Source organism: Oreochromis niloticus, linkage group LG20 (assembly GCF_001858045.2).
Source record: "Oreochromis niloticus isolate F11D_XX linkage group LG20, O_niloticus_UMD_NMBU, whole genome shotgun sequence".
NCBI lineage: Eukaryota > Metazoa > Chordata > Actinopteri > Cichliformes > Cichlidae > Oreochromis > Oreochromis niloticus.
Window position 1 is genome coordinate 5,638,269 of NC_031984.2, and position 26,651 is coordinate 5,664,919.

Here is a 26,651-nt window from a genome sequence, read left to right on the forward strand (position 1 = left end):
TGAGGCACATGATCAATAGTGGGCCAATGACCACTAGGATTCAAACACCTGGGATTCTCCACCTCTTTGTTTTTAGAGCTGAAGATGAAACATCTTCAAAACGTTTAAGAAGTCCAGTTGCTTTCTTTTTCAATATCGTTTGTATGAAGAATCTGAGTCTAAATACTTCCACTGCAGAAGTGAAGGAAATGTGTGTATTCTAATGTTTTAAAATATTGTATAAAGGAAATAGTGCTGTCAGCGTTAATCTCCTTAAAATGACGTTAACGCCATAACCGCATTAACGCGGCAAATCTCCGTTAGCGAGTTAGCGCGGATCACCCTGTGTGTGGGGCTGCACGGCGCTAACATGTTGACTAGCTAACTGCACTAATGCGTTGACGAGCTAACCGCGCTAACGTGTTGATGCCATGCTGCCCCATGCACGGGGCGATGTGTGCTAACTCGCTAATGGAGATTTGCTGCGTTAATGCAGTTATGGCGTTAACGACATTTTAACAAGGTGAACGCTGACAGCACTAAAAGAAAATAAAAACCATACACTGTTAAAAGTGCCGATGTTCATTTTTATTTTCATTAAAAACATATAGATTACTGCATCTCTTCACTTTTTGTCTTCCTTAAAAGACATCTTGTTTCTAAGCAATTTGTTTTCTGCAACAGTTTCACTGAATCTAAGCTACAGAATCATAATAGCAACATGTTTTTATTAAGTATCTGTTGAGCTAAATTGTAAGCAGCTGTAATAAAAACAACCTTAACCTTAGCCCTTCGTCCTCGATTTTTCCCCCACCCTCATTCTTTTCTCTCCTTTTTCTTCTTCTGTTCCTCTGATTTCTTCTCCTGTCTTTTACCTGTCTGACCTTCACCCCGTGTCCGCTCCAGCATTATATACAGAGAGAAAAAAATGAATAATGAAATTAAATAAATAAATAAAACAAAAACATAAAAAGAGGAGCCTACAGAGAGTCTACGGTGCTCCTCTTGGGAAAGCAAATATGTTTGGCACAACAAAGCATTCAGACCATTATTCTGCTGGACAGGTTTAAAAAAAGTACTGATGTAATTCATAGTGAGGTAACAGTAGAGTACAGAGGAGGTGAAGAATCTCTGGTGTGGATGGCAGTACTCAGGTCCACCTGAGGCACTGAGTTGACAACATCAGTTTCTTCACCACAGGGGGCGCTGCTGGTGACAGGAATGTGGGAAAAATGCACTTCAGCATAGCAGAGGTTATCTGCCTTAAAGAGATAAAGAGGTGAGATCAAACATTAGACTCCAAAAATATGTTATGATTAAATAATCTTGAGTAGTTAAACTACAAAAAACGAAATCTGAAAACAAACCAATGAAAAAAAAAACATTAATTCTCATAAAGCCTCTGCAGTCATCTTTCAAAATACTTTTGCAATAAAAACTGAACATCACAACGTTGACAAATGAAGGATTTACTGAAACCAGAGAGTTTGTATTACTGTCCAACACTTCAGCACAAAACACAATTGTATTAAACACAGATTAATCTGGATTAACCTTAACTTTTGATAGACTTGTTTTCCACCAGAAAGGTGTTTTTTTTAATCACACTGAGTATGAAGCTGATATTTATTCAAAAATATAAATTCAAATATGGAAAGGATTTTATCTGCTCCAAACACAGAGGGAGAACTTTTATTTCTTCGGTCTGTCAGTGGAACATTTAAAAACTTTCCAAACTTTGATCTTTGTGTCTGAGAACAGATGAATTACTTCACTACACAAACAGTTACCTGGTTTATGGCCTCAGCTTAGAATCACACCACAGTTTTACTCACGTTGTTCTGAGCAGAGGTGGCGAGGCTGTAGATGCCTCCGCTTCCATCTCCATCTGAACGGGGACCTTTGGGGTAATCATACACTGAAGACACTTCTACAGGAGGTGACCTGCTCGGTATGTCACACTCTCTGATCTCGTCATACAACCTGTTGACCTGCAGCAGGAGAACAAACCAGCTGACAGATACAAACCAAACAATAATGAAGCTGATGTGTGTCACAGGTGCTAAAACTCACCTCTGTGTCTGTTTCCACAGGAGGTCCTGAAAAATATGCAGGTCAGAAAATAAACATCTGTCTTTAAGACACATTACAGGAAGAAGAACCTGAGGAACTAAACTCAGGAACAATATGAAGAACTACAAATGAACTACAGTTAGATAAGACACATGACTGATAAAGAATCAAAACTATATCAATCAAATCTGCTACAATCAGTTTCTGTTGTGAGTCATAAATGAACATTCGGTGCTCTTTTTACAAACAGACTGAACTTCAAAGGTGAAAACAGCGTGACAGAAACGTCACACCTGACTTAATTCATGCAAACTGGGACATTCTGAGCTGAGCTGTTTATGTAGGCAATGCACCGAATAAGGGAGTATATTATACTGTACATGCTGAGTGTTTAAATTTGTGTTCTTTGGCAGAATATTAAATCTGTGCCTCACCTCTGGGTTTAGTGGTCTTCCTCTTTGTGTAGAAAATCAGCAGAGCTGCTGATAAGACGACGATCATAACGACCAGAATCAGACCCACATAAATCAGCACATCTGCAGGAGTTTAACAGAGAAGATTTCTTTTACTCACAGTGTAAACATGTGGCCTCCAGGTCTGTTCATTTAGCAGTAAAGTTGTGCACATACAGAGTAACAAGTTGTGCTGCAGAAGGCAGAAATGTGAAAAAGCTCTGAAACCAAACAGTGACTAATCACAGTCTATATCTGTCATCTAGCACAGATCTCATGTAGTGCTGCTCTGAGGAAGTCAGCCATGTTCTCTGTCAGCTGCTGACCTGCTGTGGTGGAAACTTATTTCTCATTTATTTCTACAGTTTTTTCTTTTACTTCACTAAAAGATCAGAGTGATTCTTCCACAGCTCTTAATGTGTCATTCTTGTGTCGTTCACTCATTAATGGATCTTCAACACATGTAAATCTGCATACATATAAAAATATATAACGTACCTGAACTTCCAGAGGAGGCTGATGAAGGTGTGGAGCTTCCTGAAGTTGAGCTTAAACTCTGTGTTGTTGGTGGTGTGGAGGCTGATGAGAGAAACACTGGAGCTGAAAAAGGTCTCAGAGTCCCGTTTGGTGTTGAAGTGGTTGAAGCTGTGAACAATGAAACCATCAGAGTCATAATAAGACCACTTGAAGCAGTTTATATATCTGCATGTGACTGACGTGGTTATGGGCTGTTTGACAGCAGAACTGATGAAACTTGATGTTTCAGATAAATATAACATCTGTAGGTGATTTGAAAGAAAAGTAGCTGCCTTTGAGACGGGAAACTTCTGTCACACCTTCAAAGACAAACACGACTGTTAGCAGAAACTCACCTTCTGTGACAATCAGCTCAAAATCATCGTTTCCATCTGTCCACAAGACTCTGTCCAAAGAGCACCTGTACCATCCTGAGTCAGACTGTTTCAGCTGTGTGATGCTCACATACATAATATCAGATGAGAAAAAGCCTTTGTTTACATATTTAATGCTGTATCTGCCGTTCTGAGCTGCATCATCAGATGTTTCAACAAGAATGTTTCCATTTTCACATTTTTCCTTACAGAACAGTTTCCTGCTTCCAGAGAAATAAAACTTGCACCCAACTGTGATGTTTCCTCCTTCCTCTGCTCTGTGGGTGAGAGTTTGTGCTTTGACCAAACCAGTGTTTCCATCCTGAAGTGCTGCTGAAAGGATGAACAATCATTAGTTACAATCTTACTATAGATTAAATGTGACAGGTGATTATTAATTTGAACTGATCACAGAAGTTCAGTTAACTTCATTTTTCTGTTTTTATTTGCAAACAGCAAACTTCCTGTTTTATACACGAACACAAAGCATCTGATGTGGAAGATTCAGAGTTTAGGTTGTGAAAACGATGCAAAAATGAATTTGGACTTTTATTCCTCTTTGATGACATCATCATCATCATCAGCTCTTTTTATGTTTGCATGTGAAATGTTTTAGATGTGCTGCTAATCATCCAGAATTTTCAGGTTGTCACTGCTCACTGTGCTGTTGCTCTTCAGCTCATTAAAAGAAGAAATGAAACACAGAGTGTTGTTTCATCAGCTCTACTATTATAAGTTTTGCTTTCAAAGAAGAGTAGAGGAAAAGTATTTCATTACAGGTTCAGCGTACAATAATAAGCTACAAATGAAAATAAAATGAAGACAAATAAGACTTAGAAGAGAGAAAGTGACAGAAATAAGAAGAGAATTTACTCACTGAGGAAGATGAAGCAGACCAAAGTGTGTTTCATCTCAGAGCTCTGATGATTTAATGCTGCTTCTCTTTAAACCACCTTAATGATGAGGTCACACCCACACAGACAGACAGACAGACAGACAGATACACACACACACACACACACACACACACACACACACACACACACACACACATACACACAAACCTGCTCTGTAACCAGTCGGGGTGAATGATGCGATCTGTGAGGTGGAGCATTTTTATAAATCTTACTTTATGTGGATTTTTGTCATTTTGCCTGCAGCTTGGTGAGCAGTGATGAAGCCTCAAAGAAGGCGTGCAGGCCACTGTTACCGTTGCTCATAATTTAATTCTGCATGTACACATAGTTAGATTTCACACATCTTTGAAGGTTATGAATCTTGTGGTTTTGCCCATATCAGGAGTATAAACCTGCATACACATATTTGGCCACGCTAGTTTTTTTTGTGCAGATCAGAGTGCAGGGCGGTATAGAAATGGGGAAATGAAGTCTGGGGGAGGGTCAGATTGAGCACAGAGACGGGGACGTGTAACCAGGGTAAAAGTCGTCATACAATAATTGGCAGGTTGCTAACCCAGATGTGACCTGATGTCACCGGAGGGAAAGAGGGTTGAAAGAGATCGTGACCAGCCTGTCCATGTACATGTTTTGTACATTGATTGTACAAAACATGTACCAATCATGCTTGTGAGCATGTTACACACCAATCATTGTGCACGTTTGTAAATCTTACTTTACATTTGTGGATCATATCGTACACATTTGCAAACCTTGAGGCAAATTTCTCTCCATATTTAGGCTACATTAGCTAATGTTTCTGACACTATTTAGAGAATTAATTTTTCTTAAAAAGCAAACACTTTATAAGACACAGCCATAGCTGGACTGGCCATCAGGCATACCGGGCGATGGTGATTTTTCATTTTTATGGGCCGACGGGGTTTTGTTTGTTTCTTTTATAACGGTATAAACAATGAAAGGTGGTGGATTGGCCAGATGCTGGCAGATGGGTAAAATAACCCAGTAGTTTGGTGGTGGCTGTGGCGGAGCTTCCACAGAGGCCATCGGGTGGATGAGGGAAAGGGGAGGCAGGAGGAGGAGAGACCCGAGGCGGCCGCCGGTGTTGTGCCAAAAAGTGATTTCCAATGTTTCTGTGTATTTTTTTATATGTAATATCTTTACGTATGTTCGTAAATAGACTTCGGTAAACAGGGTTTACAAAGGGGTTATATATAGAATAAAAAATTAGCTGTTTTTCAAGTATCTTTACAACTCTGTGTTATTGTACTTACAATATAACCAATCCGGTCCTTTATCCCCACTTAAAATATTTTTACAGAAGTATTGTAATATTTGCTGCCATTTCTTCTGTCCTCTTGGCCAGCTTACTCTTACAAAAAACATTTTTAATGTTAATGAAATTTTTTTAACTGCATAAATAAAGGTTATATAAAAGTCACTGCCAAAAACTGATTGCAGCTTCTACCTTGTTACACGAATGTTGTTTGTGACTCAAGATGACTTTATGTCATCCATAAGGGATGCATTTGACATATGTTTCACATATTATAGCCCAACAAGTTACTTATAGCAGTTTAAATACGAGCAATCAGTTTTTGGCAAATACCGGAAATCAGTTTTTGGCAGACAGTCACTTTTTGGCACAACACCGGTCCGAGTGTGAACTGAACTTCAGGTAAGAAGTTATGACCTGCATTCTATCTGGGTCAGATATAAACCAAGTTTAGGTGGAGTTTATTTTCGTTGTGCTGACTTTTTACAGTCAGTTACAATAACTCGTAGACTCAACCAATAAAAAGGCTCTCAAAACAATATATATATGTGAATTTTTGCGCGTAATCATATAATTATTTTTTTACCCCTGGTTTTGTATGTTCATGTTCTGTTCTTTTGTATACTTCATCTGTTTGTATGTTGTATACTCATTGTGTGTTCAATTAAGTTCATTAAAAAAAAATACAATAACTCGTACTGCGTACTAGCTAGCATGACGGAGTTTCTATACAGCTGGGTGGAGCTATGAAGTTAGTCAACTTTATTTCATTCATAAGGTTAGTTAGTAGAGTTGCCAACCGTCCTGTAAAAAACGGAATCCTCGTGTATTCAGGGAAAATATTATACGTTTCTTGGACGCAGTTTCTTCTGTACTTTTACTAGAATGAAAAATACACAAATCTGGAGTTATTCTGTGTCATGGCTGTGTGCAGGCAGGCAGAGAGCAAGGACTCAAGATGCAGGACTCACGGAAGTGAAAGTGAATTCCAAACAAACAGCTTTATTGCAGGAGTTACCGAACAGAAAACTAACTATACTGAAAACCAGAGTGGCATGACGGCAAACAGAACACACAGGGAGTGAGGGCAGAAGACGTTAACGACGCGACACCGAGTAGGGGAAGACACAGGGCGTTTATCAATATGCGTACTTGTGCGTACTTGCGTTCTCGTGTACTCGTGATACGTCATCAGTCGGAGACCAAGTACTGTTCCAATTCGAAGTACGCATCACGCCGAGAACGCGAAAAAGTCCCGGATGTGTTCTCGATCCGCCCATTTTATCGAGCATGCATCGGTGTAGACTTGGGACAGCTATATATCCCAGAATGCATTTCGTCCAAAACTCAACAGCGGACTCCCGGCACATCGCCCCCCCCCCCTCCCCGCCCGCTCGCGGACTTCTCACTACTCAGGTTAAAGAAACTCCAGCAGCTGTCTATAGTATTGAGTGTCCACTAGAATAGAAATAAAAGCGTTCTAACATCTCACCTGCTTGTTTTTATTAAGGTATGTACACGTATGTACATGTATACTATTTTTATTAATAGAGGTTTCACTACTGAGGTTAAAAATGATATATAAGTCACGTAGATCACTTCTAAATGTTAATGTTTGGTTTATTTCAGTGTTTTATTTGTTCCTGAGTAAACCGGTTTGGCTGTGATTAAAGGTAAGCTTCATAACATGTTACTCACAGTTAAATTAGGAGGGGACGGCAGTAAAAACTCCGGACCTGTGATATCATCACGTACGCTGGTACAAATCACGAGTCCGTGCTCGCGTACTTGAGAATTGAGAGACGGCCCACGAGTCCGTGCTCGCGTTCTCGGCGGGTACGTACTCACCGAGCACGCGAGTACGTACTCGCGTACTTGGGCATTGATAAACGGCCACAGACACTAAATACAAGAGGTGAACGGAGCGAAGAGGAAACAGCTGGGAGACACAGCTGAAGCTGATTACACTGACGAGACAGGGAGAGCACAAAGCTGAACGCACTGACATAGGACGCAGACCTACAAAATAAAACAGGAAGCACACGACAGACAGAGACACAGACGCAGACTCATAAGCAGGCATAAAGACATCATGGACAGACAGAGAAGACTAAGCACAGGCAACCTAAACTAAACACGAGGGCAAGATAACGAAACCCAAACCAAAAATAATCATCATCATCATCATCACCAGATAGCTTAAAGAAACAGAATACAATCACAATCAAAACAGCATCACCCGAGAATAAGAACTAATCCATAATGCAGAGATAAACCAAAACCTAAGGAACTCAAAATGCTGGGTTGAACCGACCCAGGACCGTGACATTCTGTCTTTATGCTGTCAGCTGTTTCTTCTTCTCTCATTCTCTCCCCCTCTCTCTCCTGTTGCTACTTCAATCATGAAACTGATCAATTATCAGCTGATCGGCCTTTCTCTCTTGTTTGTTTATTGCCCACTTTGCGTCAGAAAGAGGAAACCAGCGGAGGTCGCGCTAAACAACAGCAGCATGTTTAAGCTTGATCAGCTGTTGTTACACTGATCTTGTAATGACCGTAAACAGGGAGCTAAAATTAATAAAAAAATGGATGGATATAAATAAATTATCATTAAATATAAGTAAAACTAAAGCAATGTTTTTTGGTAATTTAAAATATAATATAGAATTACCAATCATCATTGAAGGTGTACCAATTGCACTGGGCCCCGGTCCGGATGGGCCTGGGCCCCCCTTTCCCTGGCGGGTTGCAGAGTATGGGGGTGCCTACTGGGGTCAGCGGGGGAGCTGGCCCCAGGGAGGGGTCACTTGCCCCTCCCTTCCTTCCCTCCCCATCTCCAGCTGCCTCCCTCTTCCCGCTCCACCACAATCACCCACACATGCAGGGCCTTGGGGTAGGGGTGTGTCACCAGGGTGCAGAGGAGACATCCCCCCCCTCTGTCCCCTTCTGGCTGCCTCTGCCTCAATTTTATCCCACAACTTAGACATTCACATTACTCACACTCTCATTACACATACATATAGGATCTTGGGGGTGGGCACGCTACACGGATTCCAAATTACCATCAGGGTGTACACCTCACCCCTGGCGTCGTTGCCCACCTCTCAATTTTAAATACACGTAGACATTGAGGGCTAGCAGGAGGGGCTATACGCTTACCTGCTGCTCTGGCAGGTAGCTCCATGCCCTCCTGGGTTTTAAATGCACCTTAGAACACACATACATCAACACTACATAAGAGCGGGTGGAGGGAGGTTTGGAGTCTTCCTACACCCCCGTTCTCTGCGGCCTGCTGGAGCGGGGGGGCTAGGAGGAGGAGTTGGCCGTCCGACTGGGGTCTGGAATGTGGGGCCTCCCTGCTGCTGCGGAGTCGGGGCAGTCTGCTTCTCCCCACCGCAGGGAAAAGGGTAACATCACCTGGGTCTGGGCGCAGTTTCCCCCTCCAGGGGCAAGGGTACCTAGACCCGGGGCTTAGAGTACGCTTGGGGAGTGTGATTGTGTGTACAGCGTCTCTTTATGTCCGTCTCCACGTTGGGTGAGTGTTGAGTAATTGTATATGAGAGCATGAGGGTGGGAATAGATGTTTGTATTAGAGATGGACCGATCCGATATTACGTATCGGTATCGGTCCGATACTGACCTAAATTACTGGATCGGATATCGGCGAGAAATAAAAAATGTAATCCGATCCATTAAATATCAAAAAAACACCTCACAAAACTTGCGACACGGCGTAACTCGGCTCATAACCGTAGCACGTAGGAGCAGTGTGCTCACGTGATAGAGCGGCTGTGTGTATTTGTAGCCTGCTACCAAACCAGCATTTCATCTCCGAGGAAGTTATCCCAGAGAGAAGTAAAGCAAGTGTGTAAGTTCATCTCTGAATGTTTGTAAAGCGTTCCCATGTTAAGCTTAACAACCGATATATGGAGCGACTGACTCTCTCTCTCCCTCACCTTCCTGCGGCTACTTCAATCGTGAAACTGCTTAACGATCAGCTGATCGGCTTTTCTGTCGCGAGTCCGTCTCTCTTCTTTGTTTTTGGCCCACTTTGCACCAGAAAGAGGAAACCAGCGGCTGAACAACAGCAGCACGTTTAAGCTTGATAAGCTGTTGTTAGAATTTATTTAATATTACTTTCTACACCAGGATCCTTTTCTACGCAGCTGACGGCTGGTAACTGTGCAGGGGCGGATCTAGCAAAGTGTAGCCAGGGGGGCCGATAGGGCATGAACAGGGAAAAGGGGGCACAAAGACATACTTTTCTTTCTTATTCTCATTTAAAATGCCTAGCTTTTAATAAATAATTATCTGAATCTTACACCCAAAGTTTTAATCTGATTTAAAATGTATAGAAGTCCATTACTGTATATAGTAACTGTTAAGTCTAATATACCCTAGTAAGCAATAGTACTTTTTTCTTTGAGAAGGTACCATCTGTGAATTCTGCAATTCTGTTGAAGAAAGATGTTGAATCTATTTCATTATTCTTGAAAAATAATTTATTTCTGTGCATTTTTTTTTTCACCCTGCATCAAATTAAAGTTGATTACATCGATTAAGCATCATGAGGTGGAGGGTGGGGGGTGGTTCCCTATTTTTTTTTGCTGGGAGTTTGCAACCCTATTAGTTAGGTTGCTTAATATTTCTGCTAAGTACTCTTTAAAATACCAGAATAGGGAGGATTAAGTTTATTAGATTGATCAGTGTTCCTGAACTATGAAATATTTTGGGTGCAGTGTATTTTTTTACATACAGGTATAACAGAATAGCTTTAGTGTTGTTGTTTATTTAAACTTGAGTATGAACTTATACAAAATGCAGCAAGATATTAAAAAAACAGTTTTATTGATTAAAAAACACACTATATCGGATTCATATCGGTATCGGCAGATATCCAAATTTATGATATCGGTATCGGTATCGGACATAAAAAAGTGGTATCGTGCCATCTCTAGTTTGTATCTGTGTGTGCCTGTTTGTCTGTGTCTATATGTCAGGTTGGGTATCAGACGCCACCTCTCTGGGGACATCTCAGGCCCTCCAAGGTTTGGAGGCCCATCTCCCCCCACCACTCCCCCTGCCGGTGGCAGACGCCCTCAGACATCGGTGCGTTGGTGGTTCTTTGTGTCCGGGGGTGGGCGCCCAGGTACCCACCGGCTCACTCCTTGGCGGCTGCTTATCGGGGCCTGGAGCCTGGGGTTCGCTCGGGCCACTTCGGGGATGGGGTGCCCTCGGCCTCTCAGCCCGGGGCTCGGTCACTCAGGCACAGCTGGCTGCCGGCGGAGCTCACGGGCACGTCACTGCAACCCCCCCCGGCTTCTGCTCCGCGGCTGCTGAGTGACCCCTCATCTGGGACTCTCCTCAGCTCTTTCTGGGATAGTGGCGCGGCTGCCCCTCTGTTGGTCTTCCTTGGTCTCTTGTGTTCTGGGGGCCTCTGGATGTCTGGAGTTTTGATCTCCTCCATACCTGCTTCATGCCCTGGAGGACGGGGCAGTGGCCCCCCACACCCTCTAGCAGATCATTACATGAAGGAACCTTTTAAAAACAAGCGCGTTCATGCTCACAGGTGCACACACGGGTGATCACACACACAAACTACACCCTTTTTGGCTCCTACCTCAAAGCACACTGTGCGCTGTCGATCTTACGTGCTCCACAATAATGTTTAATATTTAGTATTTACTGTCATATTCCCATATATCATTGTGATGTTGTTTATTACTCTCGTTTTCTTCTGCTTGCTTTCTTTTTTTCTTTCTCAACAGGTGATCCAGGTGATCGATATATGTATTTTTTGTCTGCTTATTCTGTTGGTTTTTGGTTTTTGCCCTTCTCCCCCGTCCCTCTTCTCAGCTGTTTTTCTTTCCCTCTTTCTTTCTCCCCTTTCTTTCCACCAGTCAAGTCTGTCCCGTATTCAACAAGTGAAAATAAAATAAACAATAAAAGGTGAATCAAATGGACCATTACGGCAAGGCTGGGATGGTCCATTTGGTAAAGTAAATCCGTTGGGCATCTTTCTTCGCCTTTAGACAATAATTCTGATGGCAAAAGAACCAAACGGGACAGGTTAAAAAAAAAAATATAAAAAAAAAAAAAAAAAAAAAAAAAAAAGGTGTACCAATTGATAATGTGAGTGAAAACAAATTTTTGGGAGTCGTAATTGATAACAAAATTTCATGGAAACCCCACGTCAGACACATAAAAACCAAAATTTCCAGAAGCCTCGCAGTTTTGAACAAAGTGAAACCATACCTTGATAAAGATGCACTTCGTACTCTGTACTGTACCCTGGTTCTTCCATATTTCACATATTGTGTGGAAGTGTGGGGAAACACATATAAAAATACAACTAATCCATTAGTTACAGTACAGAAACGAGCACTGCGTATTATTCACAAGGCTGGTTATCTAGATCATACTCACAAACTCTTTCTTCAGGCAAAGTTACTTAAATTCCAGGATCTGGTTAATTACAATACAACCATAATCTTATACAAAGCTTTTAATAAACTTCTACCTGCAAATTTACAAACTATATTTGAAATTCGAGAAAGAGGTTATAATGTGAGAGGCTTCGGAAAATTCAAATTACCCAGAATTCGAACAACCCGTAAAGGTTTTTGTGTGTCTGTATGTGGTGTGAAAATCTGGAACAGTCTGAGTTTACAACTGAAACAATGCAAAAATATTCATAGATTTAAATTCCTCTACAAGCAGTTGGTCTGGTCACAGTATACTCAATAATGGTGTTAGTGTGCTCTGTAATGTCTGTTCTCTTACCATTGCTGGTATAGATTCAAAAAAAAAAAAAAAAAAAAAAAAAAAGGTGTGCGTGTATGTATGTATATATATATGTCCATGTGTGTGTAGATATATATGTATGTATGTATATGTATGATGCTTTGCAACGATGGGCGTAGCTGTGGGAAGCTTATTGTTTTTGTTGATGAGTGAGTATAGGGGTGGGATTTAATAAGTTTTCTTCGTCCCACTCCTTTTCAGGTAATTTTTGTTTGTTTTTTTTTGTTTTGTGCACTTTATGTTCAACATATGTATTTTGTGCCTGAAATGAACAAATAAATGAATGAATGAATGAATGAATTTATTTAATATTAATTTCTCGTATCAGCTGATGTTTGCTGGAGCCACAGCTGTAAAAGCTGCTGGTCATGATATCGGTTAGGTTATCTGGTGAGAGGGAAACATGAAGATGAAACCAGGAGATGTCCTTACTGAATCATCAGAGCTGAACAGGTGATGGAGAAACAGGTTTACCTTTTAGGTCACATGAATGAGTTGAAGGGAAGTTATGAACTGTTTCTGAGAGACAAATAACACCAGGATCCTTTTCTATGTAGCTGACAGCTGGTAACTGTGCAGGGGCGGGTCTAGCAAAGTTTTTGCCAGGGGGCCAGGTAGGGCATTAACAGGGAAAGGGGGGCACAAAGAAATACTTTTCTTTATTATTCTCATTTAAAATGTCTCGCTTTTCTGAATCTTACAACCAGTTTTTATCTGATGTAAAATGTATAGAAATCGTACATATATACCAACAAGACTGTACATCACTGTCACAACAGCGTTTGTTTTCATTCAAAGGCTTTATGGCTTTTCCTATAATACCTGCTTGGCCAGTGTCCTGCAGGTATTATATTAAATAATAATTCCCACTAATGGGTAAATACTCATGGCCACAGGTTCATGAGTGGGAACCCATTAGTTCCATTACCCAGTACCCATTACCCATTAGTGGGAACAGGTACGAGTGCAAATGATTATAAGACAGAAATAAAAACCAGGGACTTTTATCAAACTGAATAACAAATAAAACAAAAATCAAGATTGTCCACGTTCCCCAGAGTCCCTTTAAATGCATTTGTTTTAGTTTGCAACTTTAACTTCCAGGTTTTCCTGAGTTTAACAGAATCAGTTTGGTTGGACGAGGAGATGATTTGTCAGCATAAAAAAGTCTTGGCTTCTCTCTTTGAGTTTGTCTGTTCAGCTGTAACCAGTCGGGGTGAGTGATGCGATCCTACTACAAGGCAGATAAATCCCCGCAGTCTGAGTGTGTGTGCAGGTCTGGATCCTGGAGATCACGCTGGAAGGATCCATCTAGTGGAATCACTGGACTCTCTTCATGGAGCTCATGGCTCAGTAAAACAGCTGACAGAGACACGGAGCATCGTTGATCACATGAAACCGGAACTTGTGCGATTTTAGCGGCTTCTACCGAACATTCATCTGACTGTTAGGGGCCAGCTGATAAACTTCAACAGCTCCGACTCAAGGACAACTTTGATGGAGCTAAACTTCAGCAGACGAGACAGTTTCTGTCTCTAATCACGACCGTGTCAAGTTACTTGGAACAACACGACAAAGAACTTCCTCTAAATTTCCAAAATAAAGGCTCCTGAAGGATTTAGCAGGAAGTGCAGCAAATAACAGTTTCATTTTAGATTACCAATATGTATATCAAAACGGAAATAAAGAATAACTAAGTATTTAACCCAGCCTGTTTCCTGCATGGTTACAAGCTTTGTTCGTTATAATATAATGGCTGTAAGTCCTGCAGGTTCTTGAGATCAATCTGAAGAATTTTCCACTTCTGCTCTGTAAAAAAAGAGAAAATAATTTCTAAAGCAGAATTATGCTGGATTTTTGGGACTTTTATTAAAAAAAATTGCTTGATGAAACAAATATATGTAGGAAACTCAGAAACAGACAAAAAGTCAGTTATTAAGTACTTTTGAAATTAAAATCTTAAACTGACACACAGCAAAAGAACACCCAGGGGATGAAAGCATACGAACACACAGAAAAACAATATTTTTCTTTAAATAAAAAGTTTTACTGGTTCAAGATATTAATTTACAAAACAGATTTTATCACAAGTGAATTTTAAGCTTTCACATACACAGACAAAGTAAAAGGACAAAATTGAAACAACTACAAACAATCATGAGCAGAGGCCTGTCATGTCAGCTGTCATCTGGTTGTAGAACTGAAGAAGCCTCTCGGATGAGACATGAACCATTATCACCAAACTTAAACAAGTCCAATTGCTTTCTTTCAGAGCTCCTTAGATTATAATGACCTGCATGACTGAGAAGCTACACAGACGTGTGAATGGTTGTCTGTCTCTCTGTGTTATCCCTGCGACAGGCTGGTCACCTGTCCAGGTTGTGCTCTGCCTCACACTTTATGGCAGCCGAGAAAAAGGCTCCAGCCCTCTTGCGACCCTGATTTAGTTAAGTTGAAGGGAATGAATGGAGAAAATGTCTAAGACTTTTCTTTTAAATTGTGCATCATAACTTCAATCTGGTGTTCAGACCTTCATCCAGTCACTACTGAAACTCGAGCACTTGAGCACTGTAATGCTGTAAAGTTAAATATTAATAATTGTAGGTATTTCTAAAGTTTTTTTTACATTAGTCTTTTTATTGTGTTTGTTTCAGTCTGACTGATGACAACAGTAACAGGTGACACAGAAGTTTATCTGAGTTCCAGTGGTTTGATTAAAAGACACACTAACATAAAATAGATGAAGTTTGCCACCTGGAGCCTTTTTGCTGACTGCATTTAAGGATCTTGCTCCAGGAACAGCCTGTCAGTCATACCATCATGCCATCTGTTAAACTAAATTAAAAGTAGCTGTAATAAAAACAACTTTCAGTGTAACTGTTTGACAGCAAGTTGTAAAGATGATCATAAACAGAAAAATATACTGTTGTATGGATTCTGTTCATCTGTTAGCCACCAAGGTTCCATCAGCAGCATCACTACTGATGTTTTTGGACAGATGAGGAGGTGAAGCATCTGTGGTGTGGTCGGCAGGGCTGGCATGGACCTGGGGATGAAGTACAAACATAAATTGCATTACCACAGGGGGCGCTGTTGGTGGCACGATAGTGGGAGAAATCCACTTCAGTGTAATCAGCTGCATTCATGTCATCTTCAGTCCTAAAGGAATCAAACTTCAGTCTCTTAAAATATGATGCAAATGAATAAAATGTATACAGATACACTCTGAGAGAAGATAAAATATGTGTACAAGAAAAATTTATGTATGAAATCTTAAAAAACAGTTGCCCTCAGCTTGTTATTAAATAAAGAGTGAACATAATAACTAAAATATCTGTTAAACAAATGCAAAAACATAATTATTAAAGAGCAGCATGTTTAAGAATTAATACTGGCAATCGTATAGAATATCTATCAATGATAACTGATAAATCACTTTAATGCACAAACTGTGATCTAAATCCTAGTTTCTGACCTCAGAGCTTAAAATCAGACCACAGTTTTACTTACTTTGTTCTGAGGAGAGGTGGAGAGGCTGTGGAGGTCTATTGTTTTCATCTCCATGTGGTTGGAGGCTTTTGGTGTAGCATCTGTTGAAAACACTCCTGCAGGAGGTGAGCTGCTCTGTCTGTCCTCCTCTCTGATCTCTTCATATACGTTGTTGCCCTGCAGAAAAACAAACCAGCTGACTGATACAATTCAAGCTGTGATGAAGCTCAGGTGTCTCCCAATTCCTAAAACTCACCTGTGTGATGTCAGCATGCTCAGATTCCACAGGAGGTCCTGAAAAACATCAGAAGATAAACATCTGTCTTTAACCTGAGGAACTACATCTGAAGAACTGAAAGGATCAGACAAACAAGACCAACCAGGGATTAAAGCTAAAGAAAATGGAGCATGCCTATCAATAATGATAACTTGCTTCAACCCGTCTTTTTATTAGACTAATGAAAAACTGATGGTGTTGACAAAGAGGGAGGGGCAGACTGAACCTTAAGGTTACTTAATTCTAAATTTGGACTCAGCAGTCCATCTGAATCTGTCACATCTGTCTGTGCCTTAGACGTGCAGATGTTGTGTAAGTTCTTTGTCATTTTCTTTGTCATGAAAAAATCACAAGCCAAAGTTCAAATCTTTTTATTTTCCTTTCTCAAACTTTTAGTGGCAGGTAACCTTTATTCTTTATTTATTTTGAAAATGTAAGGACACTTGATAGTTGTCTTGGTTATCTGTAGTGTTTTGTAAAGAAGAGCAAAAACTATCAGTCTTCACAGCAGACAACTCTGAGCATGTTGAGCATGTTTAAACTGTAAATAAAATCAATGCAATGATTCACAAAAATAATTGAAAAATATAGAAAATAGAAAAAAATCACTTTTTAAAAATGAGACATTTTTATTTTAAAGTGTCATTAAACACAGTAGCTCATTTTGAATTTGATGTCAGAAAAATGCCTCAAAAAGTTGGTATGAGGGCAACAAAAGGCTTGGACAATAAGCAGTACTGAACATAAACAGCTGGAAAAATAACTCATTTGTAACAGGTCAGTAACATGACTCGGTATAAAAAGAGCATCTTAAAGAGGTGAAGTTTCAAAGAAGTAAAAGAGTCTTCTCTCAGCTAAAGATCAGTTTACATGGACTGAAGCAAAGTAAATGGTAAAATGGCCTGTATTTATATAGCGCCTTAACAGTCCCTAAGGACCCCAAAGCGCTTTACATATCCAGTCATCCACCCATTCACACACTGGTGATGGCAAGCTACATTGTAGCCACAGCCACCCTGAGGCGCACTGACAGAGGCGAGGCTGCCGAACACTGGCGCCAACGGGCCCTCTGACCACCACCAGTAGGCAACGGGTGAAATGTCTTGCCCAAGGACACAACGACCGAGACTGTCCAAGCCAGGGCTCGAACCGGCAACCTTCCAATTACAAGGCGAACTCCGAACTCTTGAGCCACGATCGCCCCACATGATTATGACACCTCTGTCAGTGCGCTCCAGGGTGGCTGTGGCTACAACGTAGCTTGCCATCACCAGTGTGTGAATGTGTGTGTGAATGGGTGAATGACTGGATATGTAAAGTGCTTTGGGGTCCTTAGGGACCAAAGTGGAAAACTGTTCTGTGCTGAGATGAACTGACAGCTGAAATTCTCTTGGATGTTGCATCTGCTGGACTAAAGAGAAGGACTATCCCGTTTATTGTCAGTTCTCAGGTCAAAAGTCTGCATCTCTGATGGTACGGGGATGCATGAGTATCTGTGGAATTGGAAGCTTAAATACCTGAAAAGTGTTTAAGGTTTTAAAAGGTTTAATGGGATGAATCTTCTAAAAACTTAAAAACACCATCGTGTGTTTCCTGTAGCCTCACCTCTGGGTTTAGCGGTCCTCCTCCTCATGTAGAAAATCAACAGAGTTGCTAAAAAGACGGTGATGATAACGACCAGAATCAGACGCACATAAATCAGCACATCTGCAGGAGTTTAATAGAGAAGATTTCTGAAGTATAACATGTATCTTTGGACAGAACACAGTTACTCAGACATTTGTGTGACAAACTGTTTCTCAAGCATGACAGAAAAACCAGAAGAAATGAGTTAAATTTCCTTCTGCATGAACTTATATAATGAAGTAGTTACTCAGAAGCATAGAAAGTATTTATAGTTTCACCAAGTTTTCTGTATTAAGTACCTGCTGTTGTACTTTGTGCTAAAACTTGAGCAGCTCCTCATTCTGCTTCAAACACTCAGTAACAACTACAGCTCCCACAATGCTTTACTCTGTCTGCGTCTGTTACACTGACAGTTGACTAATCACAGTCTATATCTGTCATCTAGCACAGATCTCATGTAGTGCTGCTCTGAGGAAGTCAGCCATGTTCTCTCTCAGCTGCTGACCTGCTGTGGTGGAAACTTATTTATTTAGCTGTTGTGCTTTTTACTGAACTAAACTCACTAAAATGATCAAACTGATCATTTTAGTGAGTTTCAAACTTCACAAAACAGAATTAAAATTTGAGGTACACATGAATTTTGATAAGACAGAAAGAAGTAAAATCCAAAAATATAATGTGAGATTTTTACTGCTTTCCCTTTATTTCTATTTTAATTCCAATACTTTTGTATGTTTACTTTGTTTTACAGTGTTTCTGTTTTACACAGCTCTTAATGTGTCATTCTTGTTTAGTTCTCTGATAAAGACACTCAGACAGTAATGGATCAACACCGCATGTAAATCTGCACACATATAAAAATATATAACGTACCTGAACTTCCAGATGAGGTTGATGAAGATGTGGAGCTTCCTGAAACCATCAGAGTCATAATAAGACCACTTGAAGCAGTTTATATATCTGCATGTGACTGACGTGGTTATGGGCTGTTTGACAGCAGAACTGATGAAACTTGATGTTTCAGATAAATATAACATCTGTAGGTGATTTGAAAGAAAAGTAGCTGCCTTTGAGACGGGAAACTTCTGTCACACCTTCAAAGACAAACACGACTGTTAGCAGAAACTCACCTGCTGTGACAATCAGCTCAAAATCATCCTTCCCATCTGGACTCCAGCCTTTGTCCAAAGAGCACCTGTACCATCCTGAGTCAGACTGTTTCAGCTGTGTGATGCTCACATACAGAGTAGGATATGAGGTAATACTTTTTTCTACATATTTAATGCTGTATCTGCCGTTCTGAGCTGCATCATCAAATGTTTCAACAAGAATGTTTCCATTTTCACATTTTTCCTTACAGAACAGTTTCCTGCTTCGAGAGAAATAAAAGCTGCATTTAACTGTGATGTTTCCTCCTTCCTCTGCTCTGTGGGTCCAAGTTTGTGCTTTGACCAAACCAGTGTTTCCATCCTGAAGTGCTGCTGAAAGGATGAACAATCATTAGTTACAATCTTAACATAGATTAAATGTTACAGGTGATTATTAATTTTAACCGATCACAGAAGTTCAGTTAACTTTATTTTTCTGTTTGTATTTGAGTTTGTCACTGATCACTGTGCTGTTGCTCTTCAGCTCATTAAAAGGTGAAATTGAAACACAGAGTGTTTTTAATCAGCTCTACTATTGTAAGTTTTGCTTTCAAAGAAGAGTAGAGGAAAAGGACTTGATTACAGGTTCAGCGTACAATAACAAGCTACAAATGAAAATAAAATGGAGACAAATAAGACTTAGAAGAGAGAAAGTGACAGAAACAAGAAGAGAATTTACTCACTGAGGAAGATGAAGCAGACCAAAGTGTGTTTCATCTCAGAGCTCTGATGGTTTAATGCTGCTTCTCTTCTTCTTCACTTCAAACCAGGAACTTCTTACTTCTTATAATGATGAGGTCACACCGACCCCGCTCCACACCGACCCCCCTCCACACACACACACACACACACACGCACACACACACACACACACACACACACACACACACAAACCTGCTCTGTAACCAGTCGGGGTGAATGATGTGATCTGTGAGGTGGAGCATTTTTATAAATCTTACTTTATGTGGATTTTTGTCATTTTGCCTGCAGCTTGATGAGCAGTGATGAAGCCTCAAAGAAGGCGTGCAGGCCACTCTTACCGTTGCTCATAGTTTGATTCTGCATGTACACATAGTTAGATTTCACACATCTTTGAAGCTTATGAATCTTATGGTTTTGCCCATATCAGGAGTATAAACCTGCATACACATATTTGGCCACGCTAGTTTTTTTTGTGCAGACCAGAGTGCAAGGCAGTATAGAAATGGGGAAATGAAGTCTGGGTCAAGGTCAGATTGAGCACAGAGACGGGGACGTGTAACCAGGGTAAAAGTCATCATACAGAAATAGCAGAGGCAGGTTGCTAACCCAGATGTCACCTGTTGTTACCTGAGGCAAAGAGGTTTGCAAAGAGGTTGTGACCATCCTGTCCACCAACGAGGGAAGGCCAAGTCTAAACCACAGCTTCTCCCCAACAGTTTTGACCAATCAGATAGAAGCACAATTCCATATATAATCGTGTGTAATGTTAAGTGAGGGTCATTTTCTTTCAGCTGTTGGCTACAGCTAACTGTTTGCGAACTGTAGCTTTTTGACTGAAGGAGAATCCACATACATGTTTTGTACATGGATTGTGCAAAACATGTACAAATCATGCTTGTGAGTCCTCAAAGTTACACACCAATCACTGTGGACTACCTTACTTTTCACTTGTGGATCATATCGTACACATTTGCAAACCTTTCATGCAACTTTCAATCCATATTCAGGCTACATCAGCTAACATGTCTGACACCATTTAGATGTAATGGGGAAGGCTTTAGGACCCAGGGGACCCAATGGAGGATATAAAAGAGGAAGTAGCAGCAGGTGCTCTTCATTCCCACTGACGAGCGGCTGTGAACAATGGTTGTGTGAGTAGGTGAAGAGCCTGAGAAGTTTTAATTGTCTGCTACACAAACAGTTGTTTTAAACCTCTACAGCAGAGGTTCGAGGTACAGGCTGTTTTTCTTTTAGTTCTTTTTTTACATTTGTCGAAATGTATTTGATGTTTATTGTATTTTATGTTTTTAGTAGTGATTTTTAGAAGACAAGCCAAGATAAGCCAGGTGTGCAGCAAACACAGTTGTCTGCTGGAGGTATGTTAACTTAATATATTTGACATTAAAAAAAGTATATTTATGCACTATAATCTAATTTATATTGTATTGCCTCCTGCAGGACAGGCTGCACATGTGAATTTGTCACTGTTTTTTCCTCCTCCTCTTTTTGTTGCGTTTTTTTTGGTTTTAGTAGGGTCACCTTTTAAAACTGTTTTTTATGCCGGGTTTGTTTTTATTTTCAATGGGCTGGTGCAATATTAGTCGGGCAACATGCAATCCCTGAGCTGGGCTCTTACCTTAGGGGAATTAGGTCTTTTAGAGGTGCTCCGTGTGGATTTGCTGTGAACAAGTTTTATTAAGAGTGATTTTAGTGCCACCAATTATTGCCTGGACTAAAACACTTAGTGCATGCGATAAGTGTTCTGTTGGGCTCGTATTTGTTTGGGGTGGATTTCTTTCTTTTAAAGTAACGAGCATCTGGGACCACCGGGGTAGAGCAAGCCCTCAGGTGATAGCTGCATTGCTGGCAGGTTGCACCAATAAAACTATACTGCAGTCGTTAGTGACTTTTTCTCTATTTTGATGTTTTAGGCCTTTTACAAACCCCTTGTGTTCTTTTAAAATAATAAATTTTGACATATTTGACTGATATTGACCCTCTTGTCCCGTTTATTCTGGGCTCGTTCCTGTAAGAGCTTTGGGCCTGAAAGTTTGCACAAGTCGTATAGAGGCCCTTAGCGAACACTCGGTGGCTTTTACTCGCTACATGGAGAACAAATTTGGAAAAAAAAAAAGCAGACACTTTATAAGTCACAGTAATGCCCCCTATTAACAGTCAATCGCAAAGATGTTGCCCGGCAGACTCCCCCGGCACACCATTGCCTGCCGGCAGAGACACTGCAGACATCCTGGAGTCAATTGCGAGGTTGTCCCAGGTGGAGATTTTACACCGGGAATTTAAATCTCTGAGATAATCCCTGGAATTCAGCCAGCAGCAGGTGGAAATGCCTGCTGCTCAAAACGCCACGCTACGGGACTCAGTCAAATCTCTTACTGAGAATGTGACCCAGGTAAACATAGAAAATAAAAAATATAAGACTGTTATCGATCTATCGAGCCTGTAGCATGAGAGATAATCTTGTGTTTTCACCGATGCCGAAGCAACGGTGAAAAGCTTAATTAAAACCCACCTGAAGCTGCCGGAGGACACTGTGAAGAACATCGCTTTTGAAAGAGTGCATGGTATCGGGGCCATGAGGTCAGGGACCGGGAGACCACATCCTATTGTGGCCAAATTTGAACGGACTTCAGCGTGAACGATCAGTTCCCAAAAGAGATCCTGGAACGACGCAAGGTCCTGTTCCCAGTCCGACGTAGCTTCATCCAGAAAGGCTCCTGTGCTGTCATTGCCATGGACCGGCTCTGCGTGGACAGACAGCTCTACCGCGACCCCGGCATCAGTCCGTGGTTGTATTGACTTCACACCAGATAAGAAGCAGCTACACTCACTTATCCACTCACATTCTCTTGCATTAACATCTGTTTAACCTATCAATATCAGTTTGCTAATTCAGTATGATGTCATAGCAGATATAACACCGTCAATGCCTTAATTGGAATGTTTTTTTTTCTTTTTTTGTCGCTCACCCTTCTCCTTGGTTCCTTTCCTTCTCTTTTCTTTCACTGCTTTGAGCACCTGCTCCCCTACTCATCCACAAACAACACCCTCTATTTCTACACATTCGCACAGCATGATCACACACACACACGCTCGGCAGCACATTTACAACAGCCTCACAGCGCACACAGATTTAGAATACGCACACACTCATGCCATGCTTGCTCATATTAGTTAATATGCACACACATAGTCAGACTTATGGAGCATCTCGCCACACATTTTTCTTTTCTCTACTTACAAACAAGTGATGTGTTTCCATTTTTCTTTCACAAATGTGGGGATTAAATTGTGTTAAAATGTACAAAACAGTGATGTCATGTTTTGTGACGAGGACCCAGACACAGAGAGACTTGATGAATTTAAGAATCTTATGATCTAATAAAGAAATTTGCAGACTTGCACAGAGATGGTAAAATTATAATGACTGATAATGGAGATGAAGACAACAGACGAGGAGGACAGGGAGGAACAGGGGTTTAAATGCACCAAGGAGACAGTCAGAGAGAACTCGGGACAACTGGAGACATTTAAGGGACTGACAGAGACAGGAAAGAAGTCTCATGACGAGTAAAGTTTATCTTGCCTGGCTGGGCAGCTCTCTGGGTGCTCAGCACCCTCAAAGCTCTGATCCTAGAATAGCTCCTGCTTAACAAAAAGCTATGTATTGTAAGTATATATGGCCCAAATGTTGATGACCTCTCATTCTTCCATGGTTTTTTTTTTAGTGCACTCTCTGAACACCTAGATTGCACACTTGTTCTTGGGGGCGACCTTAGCCTTGGACTAAAAGCACTGACTGACAGGAAGCACCATGTCCTCCCGTGTTTTAAATGCACTTCAGAACAGCATGCAGCAGCACTACATATGAGCAGGTGGAGGGAGGTATGGGGTCTTGACACATCCCTTTTCTCTTATAGCCATCAGGACGGAGGGGCTGGGAGGAGGAGTTGGCTGTCCGGTTGGGGTCTGGGATGCGGGGCCACCCTGCTACTGCGGAGCCAGGGGCGGTCTGCTTGTCTCCACCCCAGGGGAAAGGGTAACATCACCTGGGTCTAGGTGCAATTTCCTCCTCTGGGGGCGAGGGCACCTGGACCTGGGGTATAGAGTATGTTTGGGGAGTGTGAGTGTGTGTACAGTGTCCATTTCTGTTTGTCTCCACGTTGGGCGAGCACCGAGTATGCGTATATGTGTGCATGAGGGTGGGAATGCACGTTAGTATCTGTGTGTGCCTGTTTGTCTGTGTCTATACTTCAGGTCAGGTCTTAGACTGCACCTCTCTGGGAACATCTCAGGCCCTCCAAAGTATGGAGGCCTATCTCCCCTCACCACACTCCCTGCCGGTGGCTGATGCCCTCAGGCGTCAGTGTGTTGGTGATGCTTGGTGTCCTGGGGTGGGCGCTCAGGTATGTACCGGCTCACTCCCAGGGGCTGCTTGGCAGGACCTGGGTCAGTCTTCGGTCCACTCTGGCGCAGCTGGCTGCCGGCAGAGCCCGCAGGCACGTCACTGCAGCCACCTCTGGCTTTTGCTCCGTGGCTGCTTGGTGAAACCTCGTCTGGGGCTCTCCTCTGATGGTCCTCCTTGGGTTCTCGCACTCTGGGGGCCTCTGTGTGCTGCACACCAACATTCAATATTTAATATTTACTGTTCTTTAGACTTAGCTAGATTATTGCGATGGTCTTGTGCTTATTATGTTGCTCTCTTTTTTGCTGGTTTTCTTTTTTTTTTCTCTCCATAGTTGATCCAGGTGATTTTTTTTTTTTTTTTTTCTAAATGCCCTCTTCCACTGTCCCTCTTCCACTGTCTTTCTTTCTTTCTTTCTTTCTTTCTTTCTTTCTTTCTCCCTTTTCTATCCCCCATTCATGTCTGTCCCGTCTGTAACAACTGAAAATAAAATGAAATAAATAAATAATAATAATTAAGGTGGATCAAATGGACCAATACGGCAAGGCTGTGATGATCCACTTGGTAAGTAAATCCATTGAACCAAATGGGACAGGCACAAAAATAAATAAATAAATAATTGATTCAAGATATTAATTTACAAAACAGATTTTATTATAAGTGAATTTTAAGCTTTTATAGACACAAAGATTATAAAAGGACAAAATTGATAACAACTACAAACAATCATGAGCACAGGCCTGTCATGTAGGCTGTTATTCACATCATATTGACTTTACTGGATCAAATATATCTTATAGGACAACCCCATTAAGCGACAACACCCACTAGGGTTTAAATACCTGGGACTCTTCACCATCTGGGCCCTGTTTCAGAAAGCCGGTTTAGTGCAAACTCTGAGTAAGTATACCCTGAGTTAACGAAAACTCTGGGTTTTCGGTTTCACAAAGCGAGTTTAGATTAATTCTGAGTGAGTTACTATGACGACACACTCCGTGAAGCTAACCTGCCCCCTAGCAGGTTTACTTCAACTAACCCTGACCTTCTCCGCCTCTTTGTCGGAAACCTGACAGTAGGAAGTGTCAGACATGGCGTGCCCCTTCCTTGAAGAGCCAGTAGCTGTTGAAGCCCAAATTCTCCGCAGAGCTCTCCGCCGGGAGAGAGTGATTAGAGCGCGTTTGGACATTTTATCATGTCCTGATGATTTTCTGTGTGAACGTTACCGTTTTTCAGCACAATCGATAATTTATTTGAATAACATCCTCAGGCCTTATATTGCTCATGTGACACATCGCGGACATTCTCTCCGTTCTGTACATATTATTTGTATTGCACTTCGTTTTTTTGCAAACGGGAGCTTTCTGTATAATATTGGTGACGCTGAGCACGTTTCCAAGGCTACCGTCTGTCGGGCAGTCAGGAATGTTACAGTTGCACTGAAACGTCTCCTGTACTCGTTTGTGGTGTTCCCCGGTCATAGACCCACAAGATTTACCAAAGAGGGATTCCACAAAATTGCAGGTATCAGGATGAACAAAACTTAATTCATGATGTGGTGATACTTGAACTACTACTTAGATTTTACATTTATTTTCAGGGTTCCCAGGCGTGATTGGCTGTGTAGATGGCACTCACATTCCATTCTGCTGCTTGAAGTGTTCCATTTCCAAAAAGCATTTTTTTATTTTCTTGATCAAATAGGTCTTGTACAGCTGCTGTACAGGGAGCTATTGAAACACAGAAAATAGCATTGACATTCATAGTACATGCCTACTTAGGTTGGTTGTAAATCAGTGCTGAACATCTTACTGAGGAAAGGTTTGTTGGAGAAGTGGCTGGACCCTCTTCCTCTACATTTTTTATATTTCATTTTTACTTGCTGCCAGGAACGTTTGGGGCCTGTTGGGTTGCACCTGCGCTCACATCACATCACAAAATAAAATATATAAAATAAAAAATAAAATGAAATATAATAAAATAACGTGTTAAATGGGTGGAAATCCCTAGATCAATGTTTAAATTAACACTCACGCATTGACTCTGTCGGCTATGTATTGCCATGCATGCTCCCTTTCTTTTGCAGCTGAGGCTGTGTTACTTTTTTTCCCGCAAAATTTGCATGTTATCGGCATATGCTGCCATCAGAATTTCGGCCTCAAGCGCTGTAAAATACATTGGCCGCGCCTTCTTTCCCTCCGTCTCCATGGTGACTCGCTTAATCTGTGCTCCACTAATCAGGGCTTTATGCGCGCGCTTAACTTGGGGTTAAAGCAACTCCGCGTTGATTGAACTAATTGTTATCAGCCTTTCTGAAACCGAATATTCCGAGTTGGACAGTTCGGGGTTACTCAACCCTGAGTATCATTTTTAACTCTGAGTTTTCTAAACCGGCTTTCTGAAACAGGGCCCTGGTTGTAGAACTGAAGAAATCTCTCAGATGAGAGATGAACCATCGTCACCAAACTTAAACAAGTCCAGCTGCTTTCTTTCTGAGCTCCTTAGATTATAATGACCTGGATGACTGAAGCTACACAGACGTGTGAATGGTTGTCTGTCTCTCTGTGTTATCCCTGCGACAGGCTGGTGACCTGTCCA

The 26,651-nt window shown here is 41.3% G+C and overlaps 2 protein-coding genes and 1 long non-coding RNA gene across 6 annotated transcripts; 1 reads left to right on the plus strand and 2 right to left on the minus strand.

The window, feature by feature from the left end:
* Positions 1–635: 635 nt before the first annotated feature.
* On the minus strand, positions 636–13,964 carry LOC112841680 (uncharacterized). Its single transcript, XM_025901448.1, has 7 exons — positions 13,600–13,964; positions 3,377–3,727; positions 3,003–3,149; positions 2,487–2,591; positions 2,053–2,078; positions 1,815–1,970; positions 636–1,241 (listed from the first exon to the last, which is right to left on the minus strand). The coding sequence occupies exons 1-7, from the start codon at positions 13,700–13,702 to the stop codon at positions 1,068–1,070; spliced, it is 1,062 nt and encodes a 353-aa protein (XP_025757233.1). The 5' UTR covers positions 13,703–13,964; the 3' UTR covers positions 636–1,067.
* On the plus strand, positions 8,133–11,745 carry LOC112843244 (uncharacterized). The gene is made up of 2 exons (XR_003215461.1): positions 8,133–8,273; positions 11,703–11,745. It is a non-coding gene; the product is annotated as an uncharacterized LOC112843244 (long non-coding RNA).
* Positions 13,965–14,255: 291 nt separating the features above from the next.
* Positions 14,256–19,736, minus strand: LOC102080846 (uncharacterized). 4 transcript variants are annotated; one of them, XR_003215448.1, is made up of 8 exons: positions 19,615–19,736; positions 18,914–19,264; positions 18,657–18,695; positions 17,763–17,864; positions 16,137–16,174; positions 15,902–16,057; positions 15,316–15,573; positions 14,256–15,226 (listed from the first exon to the last, which is right to left on the minus strand). XR_003215448.1 is itself a non-coding variant. In XM_019349379.2 (8 exons), the coding sequence occupies exons 1-7, from the start codon at positions 19,646–19,648 to the stop codon at positions 15,333–15,335; spliced, it is 825 nt and encodes a 274-aa protein (XP_019204924.1). In that variant the 5' UTR covers positions 19,649–19,736; the 3' UTR covers positions 14,256–15,226; positions 15,316–15,332. The 4 variants fall into 4 exon arrangements, 3 of the variants coding, with proteins under 3 accessions (XP_019204924.1, XP_025757244.1, XP_025757243.1); XM_019349379.2 differs by having other exon boundaries at positions 15,316–15,437; XM_025901459.1 differs by having other exon boundaries at positions 14,256–15,437.
* Positions 19,737–26,651: the final 6,915 nt, after the last annotated feature.

Coding starts and splice junctions, on each gene's coding strand:
- LOC112841680 (XM_025901448.1), bottom strand. CDS start 13,702: ATGGATCCTTCCAGCGTGATCTCCAGGATCCAGACCTGCACACACACT. Junction 2,592..3,002: donor AGCCTCCTCTGGAAGTTCAG/GTACGTTATATA, acceptor GTTAAACTCCTG/CAGATGTGCTGATTTATGTG. Junction 2,079..2,486: donor GAAGACCACTAAACCCAGAG/GTGAGGCACAGA, acceptor CATATTTTTCAG/GACCTCCTGTGGAAACAGAC.
- LOC102080846 (XM_025901458.1), bottom strand. CDS start 19,648: ATGAAACACACTTTGGTCTGCTTCATCTTCCTCA. Junction 17,865..18,656: donor AACCTCATCTGGAAGTTCAG/GTACGTTATATA, acceptor AAACTCCTGCAG/ATGTGCTGATTTATGTGCGT. Junction 16,175..17,762: donor GAGGACCGCTAAACCCAGAG/GTGAGGCTACAG, acceptor GATGTTTTTCAG/GACCTCCTGTGGAATCTGAG.